Genomic DNA, 19,384 nt, shown 5'->3' on the forward strand with positions numbered 1-19,384 from the left:
AGGTTCAAGATATTGTTGCGTCGTTGAGTGAGCCCTAATCATTCAATAATCTTCAAGTTGATGATAATCCACATAGTTTTGACACCATATGATCAGAAAAAAGTAGGAGAGAGAGTATTGTAGAGTGAAGTATTTGATAGAACAAAGAGTGAATTCCAATAATACAAACAATGACGGCTGAAACGCAGAGTAAACGAGCAAAAGTGGAAGTGGAATTGAAAATGGAAGTATAGACGAATCAAGATCGGACAACAATAGAACGTAACAATGAATAAATGAATATATAAGAAAAGAAGACGAAGATGATGAGCGGAAACGGGGAAATTGAAGAGAGCAAAAGCACACGATCACATAAGAAGAGCCGTTTTCTTCATCCCGTCTTATTTAAATTGAGAAAAGCTTTGTTAGTTTCAGACCATTTTGTAAGTTGAGATCCAATTAGATGCATCAAGTATTCAGTGTATCAATCCCAGACAAGTTGATGCGGAACCCTTATTTGAGGCTGGGATGTTATTGGATGAAACCGACAGACTTTGCCGTTATGTTTGAAATTAGATTGAGAGTAATAGGATGTGATAGCTACGGATACGCGCCGGAAGTATGGCGCTTAATTACACCTGATTTAACTCGTCCTCAAAAACGTAGATCTGTGCTTTTTTTAGTTCTTCATAGATATGGTGGTAATCAATTCCGCTTTTGGTGATATTTGATACATAGCAGAAAACACCCATGTTCACCCAATTCCCAGTCCCAAACATTCCAAATGCTTCGCCGAAAAGAAAATAATAAAAAAGCAAAGGACATCAGAGCCATTGCGGGTATGATGAGTAGCAACCACGTCCAAGACAAGTATCTAAAACAAGGGGATATATAAAGTCACAATATGGAAAGAGAGAGAGCCGCAACATGACTGGTCATAACTTCGAACTTTTTTTTCTTTTCTAACGTTGCTCGTTGGTATATTGTATGCCCTGCATCGCCACTGATCCGTTCATGAGAGGTGGCAAGGTACGAGGCTGATCTTGAGATACAGGCCCGCTGCTAAAGCCGGAGAATTGATTCTGTCCATTGGTGGGGGTTGCGGACATTGAGTGATGCTCGAAGATAGAGGTGGGTCGGGATGGTCCCTGGTTTAATTGAGCTCGGAGCTCGTCGTTTTCTGTGCGTAGGAGGGATGCCTCTCGGCGCACTTGACCTAGTGATTTCTCTAGGCTGGTGATATAGTCGATGGCACGAGTCAGGGTTTCCCATTTACTGGATTTGTTGTTCTGACTTGAAGGGAGACGCATGCGCAGGGATTCAAAACAGTCCTTCATCTCACTTCGTCGCTTTCGCTCTGCCAACTTGTGTGTAACGCGTAATTCTGGCGTTCGGCTGTATGGGGTGTTGCCAAGTGATGGGTCCGATTCTCCAATTAGATCGCGCACTTGTTTATGTTGCAAGGAATGGTGGTGTACGTTTTGAGGCAGTTCTATTAATCATGAGTAAGTCGCCTTATAGCTTGTATGAAAAAAAAAAAACTGACCACTTTGTCCTCGTGGCATAATAGACTCTGAGTACATACTACTCAGGGATTCTGCCGTGCTGCCTTTTCGCGAGAAAGGTGGATGTTCTGTAGAAGACATCGAGCTTGACCGTGCCATGTCCGGATCAGGAAAGGCATATGCCATACCCGCCGTGGGAGCTTCGGCGTTGTAAATCTCAGACCGTGGGTTAGACGAGATGGCAGGCGCTGTCCTCCCTGCTGCAAAGTTGCGATGCTGATCGCCCGGCCGAGGTCCCAGCGGGGACAGCGGTTGTTGACTCCCGGTGGAATAGCGTGGCCCTCGATAAGAATTCATATCGTTCGAAATTCCCCTTTCGCGCTGCAGGTTGGACACGATCGAGGACTGTGACGCGTTTGTACTGTGATATGGTGATGCTTGATTTATGGCTAGAGAGCTGATGCCTTGATTCACACGACTATCAATGCTACTTCGCCTTGACTCGGGGATGTCAGTCACCATACTGCCCCTGTGGGACTGTGCGTCATAATTCTGGTTGATGGTAGGGAGGGCGGAATTTGGCATGGAGGTATTGTAGTTGGGAGAAGGGTGTTGGTTGGTGGAGGAAGGGGTCATAATCTGATCATGCGAGTACGGCGATCGGTCTGGCGCAGGAGCAGCATAACCGCGATTTGGTGAAGGTTGTGAGGTTGTGGTGAGAAATGTGAGAGAGGGATAGTTGGAGCCGGTTCCATTTGTGGCGGTTGAGTAGGTAGATGATCCTGGCAGGTCAGCACGCTGGACCTTCTTCATATTCATCGAGCGCCTACTTGTACTCTGTGGCATGGACCAGTTTCCTGAGTCTCGCTCAATCGTATTCAAGGAGGCATTTCCCGGTGATTTTTCAGCGGGATGTACACCATTCATATTGGCTGTCAAGGTCGAGATAGACGGAAGTGTCTGTGCCGAGGCAGGCGTCTGCGGACCCGAGACAGACTCCCATGGCCTATGAGAGACAGAGTCCATGATGAAGCAGACTTATCGGAAGTTGATGAATTGTTGTCCAGATGGAGAAAAAAAAAAAAAGGTGTAACGTGTTTTTGGGGGCAGAGGGTTTTACACGTGCATAATCGGAGATCAATTGGCAAAAAGAAAAGAAGATATAGAGATATTGTATAGCGTAGTATATAGGGTGATGGGGGCCAGACTTTGAATCCTGCCAAAGAACGGAGGAGCCGATTTAGAGGAGAGAGTGAGGTGATGGGAGGGGAAAGACGATCTCACGCTAAAATGTATTGCACCGATCAGAGAACGAGATTTAGCCATCGAGTCCGAGACCAGAAACAAAAAAAAAAAAAGGAAAATTGAGTTTTAGGCTGTATTGGTATTGTAATGTCAGGGGAGGAACGTGGCACAAAGGTGGGGCTTTTGGCCCCAGAACTATATCTGTATGGGTATACAGTACACTACTATCTGCTCTATCTCATGTATGTATCATCTCATGTCATATCTTACTCGAGTCCCCTATGTGAATACCCGTACAAGAGAGGACATTCAATCCTGACATTGTAAACAAAACCATGTGGAGTAGTCACCCGATCACATTAAATTAGTCTAACATTTAGAATTGAGAACCTCCACAGCTTAGGATGAATCAGAAAGGCCCGGGAAGTGGATCCGAAATACCTAAATAGTATAATTACTGAGTATCCATAGTAATGACCATTCCATTATCTCTGCAAGGAGTAGCACGTGATTTCCAACCGGTAATTTATATATGGAATTATGGATATAATATTAAATATCTAGTACCTTCACGTGGCAAATGATCGACTTCAGGGGGTGGCCAGAGAACTCCCTTGCCTTGAATACCTAAATACCACAGAGTAATCCGGGGAGGAGCGGCTGCAGGCGACACGCTAAAACGTTGGACACATGGCGTTCAATACACGTATTGTCCAACCATGGTGCATCCACATCCTACACATGGCATCGCTCTCGTTTTCTCTCTTAACTTCTCCATCTTAACTTCTCCATCTTTCCTTGTCATACTTACCTAGGTATCATAATCTAGGTACTCCGCATACTCCGCAGCTATTCAAAGTCACACTAACTGGTCCGCGTGCTGAATACCTGCAACTTCCCGAATGTCACTCCAGTTTCTTTTAACATCTCTTTTCCAACGGCGCGGCTAATTTGTCTTCAATTCGGGTCCGCCTAGTTAAGAACCTTGGTCGACATTTTTAGACCTGTACCACCGCTTACTGTCTTGGCGTAGTGTTAAAAGCTTCTCCGACCTGTTCAAGGCTACTCCATAAGCAGTCAAAACTCACCGGCTATTCAAGCCACTTAGTTGTGGAGTAGATGTATCCGATCATCGTATCCGTACTCCGTACAGGGTCTTGCAGTTGGGCTGGAACCTGGAGCGGCCCGCAATTCGCCACATCTTATGAGAGCCTGAATGGTTTTGTTTTTGTTATTATCTATTATATTTAGGTACTATTTACATGTACAAATGCCATGCTATTCTTCACCTTTACTAGCGTGGAAATAAAGTACCCGTACGCCGTACTTTGTTCATACCAGAGGTGTCTGCCATGTGGTACCGTAACCTTGCAGAATGCTCGCCACGTACTTTTCGTCTCCTTTTGATACCGTAGCATCTTTCCCATTCCAGCTTGAGAGTATCAAAGAATTTATAATGTCACTGTTCGCTCGTATTCTTAAGCCTCAAGGGATGCCAAAAAAAAACTCCCCACCATATGCAGAGACTAGTTAGCGTTACCATTGGTGGAGGCCCTTGCGGCCACCCCCAATAGTAAACACGCGGCTTCAACAAGCCTCATTCTTCTGACTTATTGACTGATGACTTATGACTTCACTCGGAAACAAACTACTTTTCACGTCGATCACGGCCCTCGCCGAGTCCCTAAAGCTGGAGGTCGATCTTGGTAGATCATTCCATTTAAACCCCTTGTGGCAATTCCAAATTTCTGCAAATTTCTGTTGCTTAAACTTCTATTAGTCACCGTGTCCTTTCCCCCCTCGCTTCTCTCGCATTTTGATATGTATGAATACGGAGTATTTGTCGTACTTCTATTTAGTTCCATGCGACTGTAGAGATATGTTTGGGATGTCCGGGGAACAAGCTTCCGCTTCCATGTAAGTTTCTACTGGCCTTGTCTCGCGACACAAATACACTGTCTCGATAACTAGTAAGGGCATCAATCAATAATTGGTATGTAACGTCCACGTACCATGGTACTTAGGAATTAGGATGACCTCAATTTGTCAAAAATCATGCTCCGAATTTAGCAAAAATCTCGGAATACATCCACCTTGGTCTTCGCATAAAAAGGCCATGTAGCTAGATGATCTATCCTACTCCCAAATAGTTTAGCCTGGCTCTAGAGATAAGTACCAATGCATCAGTCTTCACGGCGTTCAAGGCAAAACACCACGGACCACGGTAATACCCAAGTCCTAAAAAGCGTTCAGTCTCATCATGAGCCTACTGTGGATGGCCCACCACACCCCCCTCAATCTGTTTCATCTTATATACTCTGTATTCACTCCCGGTCTAAGTGGCAAGCGCTACTCCCATGAGTCTCGCCCCGCCCTTCGCACCTACCATCTAGCTGTGGTAATACAACCAATCCCATATCAGATACCTTACATTCTGAAATCCTCTCGGGTTACTGAGCAAGTTGTGAAAACCTCACTGTGTACTTCGTATCGAGGGTCATTCAACCTGGATCACTCCACTAAAAATGATACTCTATTGATTGCGAATTACCTCCGATCAAGAAGACAAGGTCGCGTCAAGTTTGTAGTGGAGAGCCTTGTCCTAACACTTGCAGCCTTCCGAACCAGTTCATGTCAGGGTGGCTGGAGCTTGAATGCTTGTCAAAACCGGTCGGTAATTATCTTGCGGCTTTGTTGCTAGAATGGTCATATGTTTTTTTCTGCACGAATGATACAGCTTCGGCGAATAACAAAAGAGGATTAGATTGATTATACTGACTGTATTGCGTCATGCTCCATACACGACTCAACTCCAATTCATGGATCCTTTCATCTAAAGATCGGCTCTAGCCAACTTGCTGAGGTGAGATGGTGGGATGCGATCTTCGCAGCCGGGCATAATGGCAGGGCACCCTTACCCGGGGTGTACTTTCCGTCCTGGCAACGCCATCTAGCGACTAGTCCTTTTAAATTGTTACATTATACGGAGTTGCCAGATTCAATATTTATGCGTCGACCGCTGTCTTCGGCAGAAGCATAACAGCAGCTTCTCAACCTTGCGCGAGAATATGATGCTATTGATTTTCACGTTGGCTGCCACCATGAAATTGCCAATTCACAGTCGATTCGGTCCTCCTATAGCCTTTCTTTGACCTATCAGTATTAGCGGAGGTGATGGTCACCGGCAAACAGAAAAGACGTATGTGGATCAAATACCCACAGCTAATGATATTACTAAATTTATGGCCCGTTCGGCCAATTCGGGCATACTAGGCTCATAGCTATTTGGAAGTTTCTGGGAAGGAGGGATCCCTTGCAATCTGGTCAGCGAATGGCTCAACCTACTTCAGACGAGATTCAATCGGCCTTTTCCAAAACCCAGGCCATCCATCCCTGTTATATGGGCCATATCAGAACAGCTAGGTGCCCTTGTATCTAGTCTTTTACCCCCGAATCTTCTAAATATAGACAACTTCCCTTCTTAATATCGACCTTGAAGCAGTGACATGGGCAGAATCTGCTGAATCATTCATTGATCCTTCTAAACATTTCCTCATCGGGGCTAGCAGATATGGGGGTAAAGAAGTCATCTCAACAAAAGACGACTTTCGCCTTTTTTTCCCTGACAGACTCTTTTGCTGAAAATTGCGAAGTCGCGCCGCTTCACCGTTACCCCCCATTGATGCCACAGACTGATCCATCGATCATAGGAATGGTAATGTCAGAACGGGGTATCTTTTGGTGCTTTTGCAATCCGAAGGATTCCGGAACTATCATCTGGCGCAAGTCATTATATTTGCTAATATCCAACCTTAGAGCACTATGAACAGTGAAGGTGAACAGTGTGAGAGCGAGAGGCACTCAGCGAATGCCTTTCTCGCAACACGCACCTTATTCTCATGGACATTTCTTACTAAATGGGTCCCGGACTGAAGAAAAGCTGATGTAGAATCATTAGTAGTTAAGCTGATACAAGAGGGTCTACGACGTGGCTCGAAGTCCAGCATGAAAATGTTGAGAATATTAAAAAGTGGCTGGAAGCCTCCATACAGGATAGCCTTGTTGTCTGAGTAGAAGTGGGTCAGTATCGCGTGATTTAATGTCCAAGCCTAAAGGCACATTGTCGAGCCTTCTCAAAAATAATACCAAATATGTTAATTAATGCCTAGAGTTGTGGTAAAGCTGTGATAAAGCGCTAAAACTAGGGGCCGCGGCGCTTCAACTCGACATCTGACAGGGGTCGGCGGTAGTTGAAACTTCGTATCCATGGCAGTCTTGGGATAGATTTAAAATTGCATTCTTCAGGAATCTATATAAGTAGCGCGCTAATAGTGGTGGGGACTGCCGCTGAAACAACTATAATATCCGAGAGTACAAACTAGGTGCTACTCCGTACTAATCTCGTTACAGTTCTGACTGTTCTGTATGTCCCATCGTTCCAATTTCAACGCCTGTATAATAGGATCATTGATTCCGTGTACGTACCACGGAAATGTACCGTGCTAGTTGGCTGCAAATCCCTCAGTAATTTGCCACGCTTCCAATCATGTCCGAGATTCACTGTTGGGTTCCACTTGTAAGTCCGAGCTTTGCAACTAACTGCCAGGCCTCATAGCTCAATCTAAACTAATTAGGTCCTCGCTCGGTGGGACGCCCGATACGATTTCTAGACATTATCTGGACCAGTTCTTCCTTTACCATGTGGAAATCCACCAGGAATATTATGGGGCCATTCCAACGTTCTTTGCCCGAATTCGGTGCCCAGTACCCCTTATCACGCCCCTCACCGACAAGCCCTATCTTGTGCATTTTGCAGATTGCAACCTTGCAATAAGTGTCGTTCGAATTGGCCATGATCAGCCCAACCTGTAGATTACAAATGTAGATCCGAATTATGATGGAAAGTAGCCATTCTTCGTGATATACGACAATTGATCTATGAGGATCCCAAATGTTCTAGATGGATTGCAGTAAGCGCTTCCTGCCAATTTGATTTTTACGTACAATCACTGTACCAGCCCATTCAGGATTTGTCGCGAAAAGCGTCTTTAAGAAGCACTTGAGATGCGCAGTTGGGTATAGGAATAGGATTCAATTGAAGTAGATCCTAGCGAAAAGTAGATCTTACCTAGAGAACCTTGAAATATGTACAAACTTTTCCAGTCCATTAGAACCTTGGAACAGGGTAAAACGACTGTATTCACCGGACATCTACTCATCCATTTCTTCGAGCTCATCATCGTCGTCAAACTCAACGCCAATGTCGCCAGTGATGTCCCACCGATCACCCTTGGCCGCCGCACTAACGTACTTGACGAATTTCAGCGTTCCGCTGTCTCGGAGCACAATGCTTAGCTTGTTCCATCCAGCCTGTGTGCTGAAGAGGATTCCGTCGTCATCATCTGCACCGGCTGATCGGTATATGGCTGGATCGGCCTTGCCCTTGTCTTCTTCTTCATCGTCACCGGCCATGTAGATCTCGTAGCCGCCCACTGAGGGGAACTCGGCAGCGTCTCCATTAGCCTTAGCCTGGTTCTTCTCCTTGGGCTTGGGCTTAGCGTCACTCTCTCCATTCTCACTCTCGTCTTCGTCATCGTCCTCATCCTCGTCTTGCTCTTTCTCCCATCCCGTTGTAGGGGTGATGCCGAGAGTGAATTCCAGGCGGGGTTCCTCGCCCTCGTACCCGCTAGCAAGGGTGTAGTCGCAACCGCGACGGAAGCGTCGCGCAAGGAAGTTATGGCTCGTCAGGTGGTCTACGCCGGTGATCTGGGCCAGCCACTTTCGGAAAGCCTGGGACGGGAAGAGTACGTTCAATAGCTCCTTGATAGGGGTTGCTGCGTCGTTCGCCGTATGTTCTTGATACAGATAGCGGTGTTTGTGGGGCGGTCGAGCCACTGTCCACTCTGTCAGAGTCTCGATCTCCTCCGCAGTGGTGGGCAGTTGCTGTCGCTCCTGGTCTTCGATGTAAGCACTCACGCGCGAGGCAAACTTCTCATTGAGGAAGTGTTCCAGGCTGAGCGACGACTCGTTCTGGAAGACGTCTGACATCTCCTCGGCAATATCTGGTGTCAGGTATGACGGTGCCAGGTACTGCACGAGGAACTCGAGGTCGGACTCGGTGAATTCGTCGTCTTCCACATGCTCGTCTACCTTGCCCTTGCCCTTGCTGTCAGTCTCTACCTCTGGTTCTTCCCACATGACTGGCTGAGGCTGGGGCAGGTCGTAGATGTCGCCGCGGCCCTGCAGCTGGGCGAGACTGCTGCGCTCGGCCAGCTTCTCCTCCAATCCCTCAATATATCCATCTTCACCCTTTTGGGGAATGTGGAACCATCCACTGATGGCCATTCGTACTCGCTTCTTGGACTTGTCGTCGCCCTCACGGTGGTGAAATACTTCTTCGACATCGTGGAAACTCTGGCCAGGTTGGACGACAAAGAAGCTCAGTTGGTTGAAGGCAGGGGGGATAGAGAGAGTGAAGTCTGGACTGGGGATCATGACATCTTCACCTTCGGCATCCTTCTCGGTCTTGGTTGGGAACAGGCGCAAGGCACCACCCCACTCAGCTTGCCATGGGGTGTCGGGGTCGGTGAGGTAGAGAATGTAACTGATACGTCGGCTGCCAATGACATCATCATGGCACAAAAGATGACATCCTTCGGTATAAACGTTAATAGCCATATCAGTCTTCAGTCCACTCAGCTTCCCAGAGCCAGCCACCTGGGACAAGTACTCGCGGAAGCGGGCCGAGTATATGGCATCGCGGAGCTTCAACAGAGACGGCAGTTTGGAGAGCGAGGAGTCATCCAAGCCATCCAGGTTGGCCAGATCACCCGATTGGAAGATCTTGTAGATATCGGTTTCCTTCTCGGTGAATTCGACTTGGTCTTGAATCTCTTGACGAACAGATCGGAGCAAGGAGTCTTCAATTAGGGGACGAATTACAGCATGCTTGTAGCTGTAGGCCAGTATTGATTAGTATTTGGCCATTGGGTATTCAGAGGTGTTACACATACGGCCCGGAGTTCTTGTGGTAGTCTGTATACTTCTGCTGCTCCGCGGGGTCGAACAAACCGTCGCGAAAGCGCGCAGCGGCTTCTTCGCTGGACAGAGCCCGCTTCTTGGAGTTTCGAGGGCCATTGGCATCCAGAGAGCCTCTTGCTTCTGTCTTGCGCTTCATTTTAGGGGTGTGTAGGAAGTATGGAAGGTGGAACGATTGTCGCAAGTGGTCTGATCATATAGATTTTTATCTCGTTCACCGCCCAGACGGGTCACCGCGCTGCTATACTTGGCATATGGAACGATATGTTCTCTTTGAAGTGCCATTCTCATTACCGCACTAGGAATCTCAGAGAGTCTGTCGACATAGTTGAAGGGAGTACTTTAAAGCAAAATGGAGTGGATGTGAATCCATGCGTTACACCTAATGGGGTATGGTATTTGGGTCTACGCGCCTAAATGCGAAATACTCGAAAGTGCGGTCAACTTTCGAACTCTCTGTACCCTTAACTCTATGCTAAAAATTTTCATTCATTATATTATCTTAAGTTATCTGTTAGTTAAAATATTGCGATTCTGATCTGCAGTATCTTGTAATATTTAATGTCTGAAGTGAGCATCATAACATTGTGAAGTATGTCGTCACTTTGGCAGAATGGAACATCTTTGTTCCGAAGCCTTGACACTTCCACTTACCAATCTGGATCTAAGCCTCCACTTCATCTTTAACTAACACCCTAATCTTATCTTGACTTCCACTTCCCTATTCCTAATCTTATATTGACTTGTACTTCCATTTCCACTTCCATTTCCACTTCCATTTCACTTTGACTTTATTGCGACTCTGGTGGTGAACGGCCCAGGGATGGGCTTTAAAAGACTTCGTCCCGCCCATCTTTCTTCAGCTTCTATTTAGTTCTTATCTCATAATGAGCCATCCTATCAAAGATTTGAGTTATGCGATGGACCAGTGGCTTGCTGGTCAAACCACTCCTCCCGGCCCTCCTTGGTCCCCCATCACTCCGCCGATGGCCCCACTGGATCCTGTCGCTGTTGACGGCGACAGCCTCCTCCCTCCTCCTCTTGTGGCGATCCCAGCCCCTCCTCTCTCAGCAGTTACGGCTGCCCAAATCTACCAGCCGCAGCCTACACCTGTGCCGATATCAGAGAGCGAGAACCCCGATGCGATTGCTCTTCGCTCTGCTCTGTCGATTCTCCAGATGCAGAAGCAGCAAGCCCTCCGTGACATCCAACGCCTAGATCGCCTGAAGGAGGCCGCCTCTGTGGACCCAGAAGGGTTCGCACGCGAACTGGCCGCTGGACACCTCACCGCTGAGTCGAACAGCGGATCAGTGATTCAGTTCACCGACGAGGGGGAAAAAGGTTTCGGGCGCATCCCCCCGCCCCAAAATGTGATTCGCATGCCGCCCATCAACTGGGCCAAGTATCAGATTGTCGGCGAGTCCCTGGACCGACTTCATGACGAACAGCTCCGTCGCCCGAGCTCGGGAGAGCCATACACCTCGGATGTGCTTTTGGCGGCCCCTGTTCGTTTAGACGGGGTCAAGACAACTTGAGTTTTGGTTTGTGGTGAGCAGGAAGGCTGGAGGGGATCTGGATATTCTAGGGCCTCGAACCCCTCTATTTCTCTCTGCTCGTTCCTCTTTCACTACCAAAGTTGATATTGTAAACTGTATCTTCTTTTTTAACCGCGTCAGCTTGACCGGGCCATATCGTCGGTCTAAGTACTGAGAAATTTAGCAAACGAGTGCTGTTCGAACTCTTAATCTAGAGACAGAAGAAGTGCTTGCTGGCCTAGCTCTGATAGAAGGCAGATGGGTGGCTGGCCTCCCTTGTGTTCTGCAACTACACCGAATGGTATCGGAAGGCTTTACATATGACTTTCAGGAGCAACTATTATCATTCAAGAGCTGTCGTGCTGGTTTTGTTTATTCCGCGCTTGGATGGAACTTGGATTATTTTTCGATGGTGGTCCGGACTCTGAATCTTCAAATCGTTTCCTCGATGCAAGTTATACCCTTGAAAAAGACATATCGCCGAGGACTTCTTCCAAGAGGTGCGAGATACTACCTAGGTACCTAGGTTAGTTCTTGCTTGCCTTATCGGGAAATAATATATCGTCTTACTACTCATCGATATAGCCATAGACTTTTAAAACAAGCTCTCTCAGCCACTAGATGCGAGGAGCTTCGTGTATGCATTATAACGAAACGACGGGGTAAATCCAGGTTTGCCATTATTATTGGAAATGCTTCAACTCTACCGCTAGGAAAAAACGTCTATGCGATGAAGTATGAACAGCGGACCTCGGGAGTCTCTGTAGAGCTTAAGTTATCCTCATCGCTAGTCATCTTCTTACTAGTGCCCTAAAAATAGAACTTTAATTCGACTGATCAAGAATTTGAGCTGTAGCCTCCAATTCCGCAGCCCATTCTCACGTTATGGAGTGATCAATCGAAGCTCTGGCTGCCCTTACAACTACAAGACAAAACTACATTCAAGCGGACTATGAAATAGATCAACTGAGTTACTCAAGAGGCCTCTCTAGATCCTATCTCAAGAAAGTGGACTCATCGACAGGACCGAGAACCGTTCCTTAGTCGGTTATCCTTGTCTATCAAGTTCATATCAACTACAACTATGACAACAATTTCGGCCAAAGAAGATTAAATCTGACCAGAAACACCTCAGTCTTGTGCGTGTCATTATGTACTGCAGAATTTGCCTTCTGGAGTCTAAAGGGAGGACGCAAGCGCTATGGCCCTAACGTTGGCCAACAGCTCGTCGATGCACTCAAGTCTCCTGGCAAATCCATGGTACTACGTCAAAATTTTATACTTTCGAGAGTAAGACTGTTTCGATGAAATCAATCTCGGGTTCAACTTTTCTCGCCTATAGCTTCCCAGGTATAATGATCTCGGGTTTATTTCCAGTCACCTCCTTTACCACCTCCACCTCCACCTCCGGCACCAAAGCCACCTCCCTTATCTCCACTACCTCCACCTCCGCCAGCTCCAGCACCTGAACCTCCTCCAGCTCCTGAACCTTCACCTCCGCCAGCTCCTGCACCTCCGCCAGCTCCTGAACCTCCACCAGCTCCTGCACCGTCACCTCCGCCAGCTCCTGCACCTCCACCAGCTCCAGCACCTCCGCCTGCACCTCCTCCTGCACCTCCTCCGCTTCCAGAAGCTTCACCGATGCCCCAGCCTCCGCCGCCACCGCCACCGATGCCAAAGCCAGCTCCATCATCACCACCGCCACCTCCACCTCCAAAGCCTCCACCACCACCGCCTCCAATCCCTCCAGGGGAAGTTTCAAGATCTGTATTCTTTGTAAGACCATGCAAACATTCAAGGGAAGTGTTATAACAAACCAGCTTGATTGGCAATGGGGGCTGCAATGGCGATGCTCCCCAGAGAGAAGAGAGCCATAAGGTAGTTCAACTTCATCTTGAGCTGAGTCTATATCGATATGTAAGCTTCTAAAGGTGGTGATAGGGGCACCACTCTCTTACCAGATATGAGACCTTTTAAAAATCAAGTAGATAATCTTCTGGATATTTGAAGAGCAAGGTAAAATGATGCTTCTCGAGCTGATGGATGTCTATTTCCAATGGCGACCCAGCCATTTTATAGCCTTCGACGTCAAGTGAATCTATTCGCAAAAATGCATCCAAGTAAAACCGCTGACATGAAACGCCCATCGCCTAGAATCTCGGCGAATATGTCAGAGAGATTCGGAGATCACTTGAAACACAAAACAGTCTTATGGAGCCTCCGATAGGTCGTCACCCAGGCGTAATCGTAATCCGAATATCTCTACCTTGTTGACAGGCATTTATTGCTTTTGCTTGCGTAGCAGACGGGGCTAGACTTGTCTTGAATACGTCTAATAAAAGCGCGTCCTTACATCCTTGTTATGTGACTGGGCCGCGTGGGTGGTCTCATGGGCCCGAGCATGCGAGATGCTAATGTTATACTTGGGGTTTTAGGAGAAGGTTCTTTTTAAAGTTGAAAACTTAACTAGGTATGCCTGCCTTATCATCTCTTGGCATATAATTCTGCTTTGTAATTGACTGTTGACAAGACATCGCAGGCTTCAGGTGCCTTTTGGATGCGCAAGTCGTAGCCTAGCTAGGTAACGTTAATGCGCCAAGGCATCACAGGAATGGATTATTTGTTGATCTCCCTCGTAATATGTCTCTATTGTCATCTCCAAGACATTCAAACGAGAGAGCTGGTAATAATTACGAGAGAATGCCAGGTACTACCCAGATCGCCTTTAGTGTTATAGTGGGTCGTATTTGATCATTGAATCACACCTTGAACGATCCAAGTCTTATCCTCTTGACTAGCCATTGACTGGCTTCAATGTTCATTTACAACGAATCTTGAAATAAAGAACGGTATATTCATCAGATGATGGGCCCTGTACGGGAGGTTCTCTGGTAGATATATACTGGAGGACTTTGTTGTTGAAGTCTATGATCCCCATCCGCCGAAGCAGTATCCCACCGCGCCAACTCTCCTATATCCAAGATCTCGCTTTAAAGAGTGCGCATTTTCGAAGATTTCTAAGGTCCTGCATCACGCTGCTCACGGTCATTGCGTCCAATAAATTTCGGGAGATAGAGCTAGCTGAACTTCTCTTGGGCAACTAGTTCAAAGTCGGGTACTAATACCCTTGCACCGATACCCAGCGCATTGTAGTTTCCATTTCTATTCCAGTCATTATTCATTACGCACAGTCAGATTTTATGTAGATCTTGAAAGCGGGGATTTCAATGGTTCAGAGTAGAATCAAACAATCTTGGAATATCGACCCCAGGGGTCGGTAATATCACGCAAGATTCAGATTTAAATAAAGGGAAAGTACCTATGTACTATAGAAGTTTGGTGCAATTAGAGACTCAACAGGATTAAGCAGAATAAGAGCAGCGAGCTTATGGATCGATGGTAAATATCCACGCACCGATGACCGGGTGCAGAGCTCAGTTCGAATTCGGCATATCCCTCATGTCCCATATCCAGTTAACGTCTTGCATGATAAAAAGCTCCTTTCATTATCTAAAAATAAGAACGTCGTTTAAGCTAATGATTGGTTGTCCTGAACAAAGCTTTGCTCGCCCTAGTATAATTTCATTGCTCTTTCAGAAATTTGTGATATTCGAAGGCCCAAATATAGATTCTCTAAGAAACATGACAAAGGACTATTATCTTTTAAAGAAAAAAGAATTTCCCTGGAGACTCAAGTCCCTATGTATAAAAAAGGCATCGATACCACTGCCGTTGAATGCTGCATCACTAGTACATTATCAAACAAGCACAGCTCAAACACTTTCAACAACTTTATATATCAAGGAAATTGATAACTTTCAAACCAGCGCATTCAGCTCATCAACACAAAGTTTTCAAAATGGCCCACGGCTCCCCCACTGGACGTGTTGTGAAGTGGCAGGAAGAGGTTTCCGCCGCCACAACACATCCTACGATCTCTACTACCAGTCGAATCCTGGATTGGCGAGAGGAAGTCAACTGCCAAAACATGATGGATGGCGACGAACTGCGCGATTATCAGATCTATAACATTCTGTTCACTCTAAACCAAGCGACAAGCAAGTCCAGCGAAAAAATCAGCACATCTCGATTATCAAAAGTCGAACATGCCCTGAAACTGGTACCAACTTGGGCAATCCCAGTTATTGTAACCGCCGCCGATGGTGTTCCGGTCAGGTCTCAAAATCGAGAAGGCTCGTTCACATATACGGGTGTCAGCATGCTATTCAAGGACATGGATAATGTCCCTGATATCTTCTCCTCTGACTTCTGCTACGATCTTGAAGCTATCATTGAGTCACTTGTCGTTCCGGACGACGCTTTGCCCGAAGATTACAGTGACCCATGGCTTGCTTCTTGCAATATTTGCAACAAAGTTAAACCTATCGGTACTGTTATGGCATCTCTTCCATGTGGACATTGGTTTCACACCCAGTGCATTATCAACTATGCCGAAGAGCATCAGATATGCTCCATTTGCCAAGCGCCTACCATCTTCGAGTGGGAATATTAATGGTGAGTTCGGAAGATTGTTGACCAGCAGCTAACATTTCTTATTTACATTACAGTTTATCCTCGCATTTATGAGCTTTGTCGATTTCGTTTGCATTTAGCCATTGAAAATTTTTAACCTGATTTGTAACTTTAAACTTCTCACCACCCGTAGACCATATAGTCCTTGAGACAGCAGCTGAAAAATCATTCCTCGTTGCCCAAGAGTGTTAAACGGCCCTTGGAACCAATGTAGAGCTTGGCGTAGAGGGTTTCAGAAACATAAAAATATGAATAGACTGCAGCCAATGGAAAATAATCAGCGATTTAGTGTTGAGTTAGACCAGGCTACAACGTCACTTTCCTCAACCAGTTCGATTAGTGTAAGATAATTTCATAGCTTTGCCTTATCCTTCTTCTCCCATTTTTCGACTGCCTGTAATCCCTGTACTTGTATCCCTTTCTTCTTCGCCTCTACTTTATCACGCCACGCAAGATTGCCCGCATGATCATCAAGCCCGTTCAGAACGCGCGAGTACATCTCCTCTTTCATGATACCATAAATTCCCGTCTTAGCCTTGGTCAAAAGCTTACGATCACGAATCAAACTAAGAACCCCATCAATCCCACCTACTGCATCAACAATTCCCGCCTCTAGCGCGGCGTGCCCACCGAAACGGTGGGCCTCCAAGACCACATTTCTGAAAACAGTGGGCGGCAACTTCTCACGGAAGATTGACATCATGGGCGTTGCAAGTGGAACGCCAAATTCAAGCTCGTTGACGCAGAGGAATCCCTTTGACGGATTCTGTACCCGGTAGTCGTGGTACATGGCCAACATGAAGCCGCCTGCAAAGGCATGTCCGTTTAGAAGACATACTGTGGGCATAGGGTACCTGAAAAATGCGTTAATGATGTTTCATGCGTATTTAGTTGCAGCTCTTACGTGAGAAAACGTCGGAATAATGGCCATAGGATCTTCTCGAAAAATCCTTCTGTGCTTAACGCAAGTTCCAGATCAAGGCCGTTGCTATAGAACTTTGCTATGCCGCTCGTCGTGACTACGACACCCTTCGGGTAGCGAGTTTCAATGATGTCCAGGGCTAGAAGTAGTGCATAGATAAATGTTGGTGTTAATCTGTTGTCTTTTGGCGATGTGAACGTCAACACATATATATTCTGATCCTCAGTCGGATTGGTGCACACAATCGAACCTCCAGTTGAAGTGATTGGAATGGTGAATAGTATGGCCATGATGACGGTAGACTAATCGTGTAATAGTTTAGCAGAGAAAAACCTTGCGAAGATACAGATTGCGATATTGCGATATTGGGAAACATGTAGTGGAGTCATCCTCGGTATCACATGTCAGCCCTTGGAACTGCTTATGTAACAAGAATGTGGGTCTCCTAGAACTGAATAGTTTGTTACTGAATGGCTTCTATTATTTCAGATTACCATTTGAACATAGAATCAGCGGATGAGATATTCTGTATGGTTGAATTTAAATAAATTATAACCCTAGTTAACTGGTTTGTGGCTTACGACTAGTTGGTCTAAAAGTTCAGCTTTCATATCATGCAGAGACTGAGACTGGGAATTTGCTTAAAAATATTTGAACTAAATAGTGTAGATGAAGAATGTAAAGGCATGGCACAATTTTGACTTGAGTCAGCTCCAGAATAGCGCCCTATGAGGAGGATTGATTCAGACTCGAAGAAGTTATGCAACCGTGCTACGTAGATCAGTCGATCTAGCGAAATTTGCCGTACCCAGTTCCATTTCTAGTTCAAAAGACGCTCAGAACACCTAGAAAAGCTGGGACGGGGAACCGGCCCCTCAGAGGAATCATTATCAGGTCCCGGGGTCTTGTAAAGCCGTATTACTTAAAATGTTTAGTCAATTCCACGCTCAAATATCAGTGTCGTCGCCCAGTCCAGCGGATACTTTCTTCAGAGTAAGATCCTTCTTAAGCTCCTGGATGCGCTTGCCCATCTTGGCGCGCAAAATGTGGTTTCCAACCTTCTCCCAGGCGCTGGTCTCAGAGCGAATGAGTCCTTCAAGCTCTTCGATCTCCTCGCGTTGTTGTTGAAGTTGGCGCTGTTGCTCAACTTGTTCCTCATCGAGCTCCTCCGCGCCTTCCTCCGACTCGTCACTCTCATCGCCTGATGAATCTGCGCGTGGTGTGTCGGCGGGAGGGGGTAGGCTCTCTGACATGGGACCTACTTGTTGTTCATCTGCTGCAACTGAGGCCGCTGGGTCATCATCATCTCCGGCTAGAGCTGCCTCCATCTCAGCAGCCAATGCATCGTCAAAGTCCTCCTCCATGTAATCGCCCTCAGCATCTTGCTCCTCATCGTAGTATTCGTCATAATCGCCGCTTAATCCTTCGGCACGGTTCAGAGATGTGCTATCCACCAACTCGAATCGTGGTGGGAACAGCGACTCTTCATCTTGCGCAATCAATTCCTCCACAGCCTTTTCCACTTGTTCAATCGTGCGGGTGCTCACGCGGTCCCGGAACCGTCGCTTGCGAACCCAATGCAACGGTGGCGCAAGACCGTGAGGATATTGTAGTGTCTTGTCATCCGGCTTCTCAATCCCGGGGGGAGTGGATATTCTAAAGCTTCTTGATCATTGGAGACCAGCCCCAACACCAATAACATCTGACAAATGTCTGCAGACTTGTACCACCCTCGACGATCCCAACTCTTCATGCCTTCAATAATGCAAGGAAGATCGACAAGCGCAGCTGCATAGGTGTGATCGCGAATTTTGAGAATGATGCGTCGACCCTCGCGAGTGAGAGGCTTTATTGATATTTCATTTTTGTCAAACCTTCGATCCGCAATAGTTTGACGTAGGATATCACAATCCTCTCCAGGCTCCATTCGTAAGATGAACTGCTCTTCGATGCTTGGATCGGCCTCTGTGTCGGAAGCCTCTGAATCGTATCCCACTCCAACTGGGCGGTTTGCGATCAAGCTTTTATTCTTGATACGCAGAGACTGTGCGACCAACTTTTTCGATGGATTCAGCTTGAGACGCTTAGGAACTTGCGCAGGCACCACCTCGGGCTGGATCGTATTCTCAGCGGCCCTCTTCTTCGTGGACGATTTCTTCTTTTTAGCCTTTTCATCGGGTCCGGGCTCGTTAAGCTGGGGCTGGGGCTTACGACCAATCTTAAGCTTGAGCTTTGGCTGGGAGGGAGGTTGAGAGGGAGTTTCGGGGGGAGCAGCCGAGGGTACAGGAGCAGGAGCAGGAGCAGGAGCAGGTGTAGGGTTGGGTGTAGGGTTTGCTGGCCTTTTGGTAAACTTGAGCTTCAGCAGTGGTCGCCCAGATTCACTCATGATGTATGAGAAGCTAGATATTGGCCGCGATCAGATCTGGACTCAGGACTCAGCTGATGAGTTGTTCGAGTAGAGCGAGTTGTGGATGGATGGTAAAAAGAGCCGCGACGCGGGTTCACCGCCTTACGTATTGCCCCAAGTATTCTGAAGTGGAAGTGGAGCAGACCGGCGTTAAGTACTGACTTCAAAGGTTGACCTCGCTATACTCGGTTGTCTCAAGGTGCTTGAAGCAAACTTACCA

At 46.9% G+C, this 19,384-nt stretch overlaps 9 protein-coding genes across 9 annotated transcripts; 4 read left to right on the forward strand and 5 right to left on the reverse strand.

The window, feature by feature from the left end:
• Window positions 1–941: 941 nt before the first annotated feature.
• Window positions 942–2,510, reverse strand: N7495_004806 (uncharacterized protein; the record flags this gene model as incomplete). Its single annotated transcript, XM_057207457.1, has 2 exons — window positions 942–1,471; window positions 1,526–2,510. 2 exons carry the CDS (start codon window positions 2,508–2,510, stop codon window positions 942–944), a joined length of 1,515 nt encoding a protein of 504 aa, XP_057065137.1.
• A 2,479-nt stretch (window positions 2,511–4,989) lies between these two features.
• On the forward strand, window positions 4,990–5,430 carry N7495_004807 (uncharacterized protein; the record flags this gene model as incomplete). The annotated part of the gene is made up of 1 exon (XM_057207458.1): window positions 4,990–5,430. One exon carries the CDS (start codon window positions 4,990–4,992, stop codon window positions 5,428–5,430), a length of 441 nt encoding a protein of 146 aa, XP_057065138.1.
• Window positions 5,431–7,355: 1,925 nt separating this feature from the next.
• N7495_004808 (uncharacterized protein) lies at window positions 7,356–7,538 on the reverse strand (the record flags this gene model as incomplete). The annotated part of the gene is made up of 1 exon (XM_057207459.1): window positions 7,356–7,538. The coding sequence occupies one exon, from the start codon at window positions 7,536–7,538 to the stop codon at window positions 7,356–7,358; it is 183 nt and encodes a 60-aa protein (XP_057065139.1).
• Window positions 7,539–7,940: 402 nt separating this feature from the next.
• Window positions 7,941–9,906, reverse strand: N7495_004809 (oxidative DNA demethylase; the record flags this gene model as incomplete). The annotated part of the gene is made up of 2 exons (XM_057207460.1): window positions 7,941–9,684; window positions 9,743–9,906. 2 exons carry the CDS (start codon window positions 9,904–9,906, stop codon window positions 7,941–7,943), a joined length of 1,908 nt encoding a protein of 635 aa, XP_057065140.1.
• A 748-nt stretch (window positions 9,907–10,654) lies between these two features.
• On the forward strand, window positions 10,655–11,302 carry N7495_004810 (uncharacterized protein; the record flags this gene model as incomplete). Its single annotated transcript, XM_057207461.1, has 1 exon — window positions 10,655–11,302. The coding sequence occupies one exon, from the start codon at window positions 10,655–10,657 to the stop codon at window positions 11,300–11,302; it is 648 nt and encodes a 215-aa protein (XP_057065141.1).
• A 1,231-nt stretch (window positions 11,303–12,533) lies between these two features.
• On the forward strand, window positions 12,534–13,082 carry N7495_004811 (uncharacterized protein; the record flags this gene model as incomplete). Its single annotated transcript, XM_057207462.1, has 2 exons — window positions 12,534–12,592; window positions 12,653–13,082. The coding sequence occupies 2 exons, from the start codon at window positions 12,534–12,536 to the stop codon at window positions 13,080–13,082; spliced, it is 489 nt and encodes a 162-aa protein (XP_057065142.1).
• Window positions 13,083–15,161: 2,079 nt separating this feature from the next.
• N7495_004812 (uncharacterized protein) lies at window positions 15,162–15,815 on the forward strand (the record flags this gene model as incomplete). The annotated part of the gene is made up of 1 exon (XM_057207463.1): window positions 15,162–15,815. One exon carries the CDS (start codon window positions 15,162–15,164, stop codon window positions 15,813–15,815), a length of 654 nt encoding a protein of 217 aa, XP_057065143.1.
• Window positions 15,816–16,187: 372 nt separating this feature from the next.
• On the reverse strand, window positions 16,188–17,047 carry N7495_004813 (enoyl-CoA hydratase/isomerase family protein; the record flags this gene model as incomplete). Its single annotated transcript, XM_057207464.1, has 2 exons — window positions 16,188–16,689; window positions 16,740–17,047. 2 exons carry the CDS (start codon window positions 17,045–17,047, stop codon window positions 16,188–16,190), a joined length of 810 nt encoding a protein of 269 aa, XP_057065144.1.
• Window positions 17,048–17,704: 657 nt separating this feature from the next.
• Window positions 17,705–19,143, reverse strand: N7495_004814 (transcription initiation factor TFIID subunit 7 family protein; the record flags this gene model as incomplete). The annotated part of the gene is made up of 2 exons (XM_057207465.1): window positions 17,705–18,385; window positions 18,439–19,143. The coding sequence occupies 2 exons, from the start codon at window positions 19,141–19,143 to the stop codon at window positions 17,705–17,707; spliced, it is 1,386 nt and encodes a 461-aa protein (XP_057065145.1).
• Between the last annotated feature and the right edge of the window lie 241 nt (window positions 19,144–19,384).

The sequence above is a fragment of the Penicillium taxi genome (assembly GCF_028828555.1).
Source record: "Penicillium taxi strain IBT 34144 chromosome Unknown utg000003l_segment0_segment0, whole genome shotgun sequence".
NCBI classification, from domain to species: Eukaryota; Fungi; Ascomycota; class Eurotiomycetes; order Eurotiales; family Aspergillaceae; genus Penicillium; species Penicillium taxi.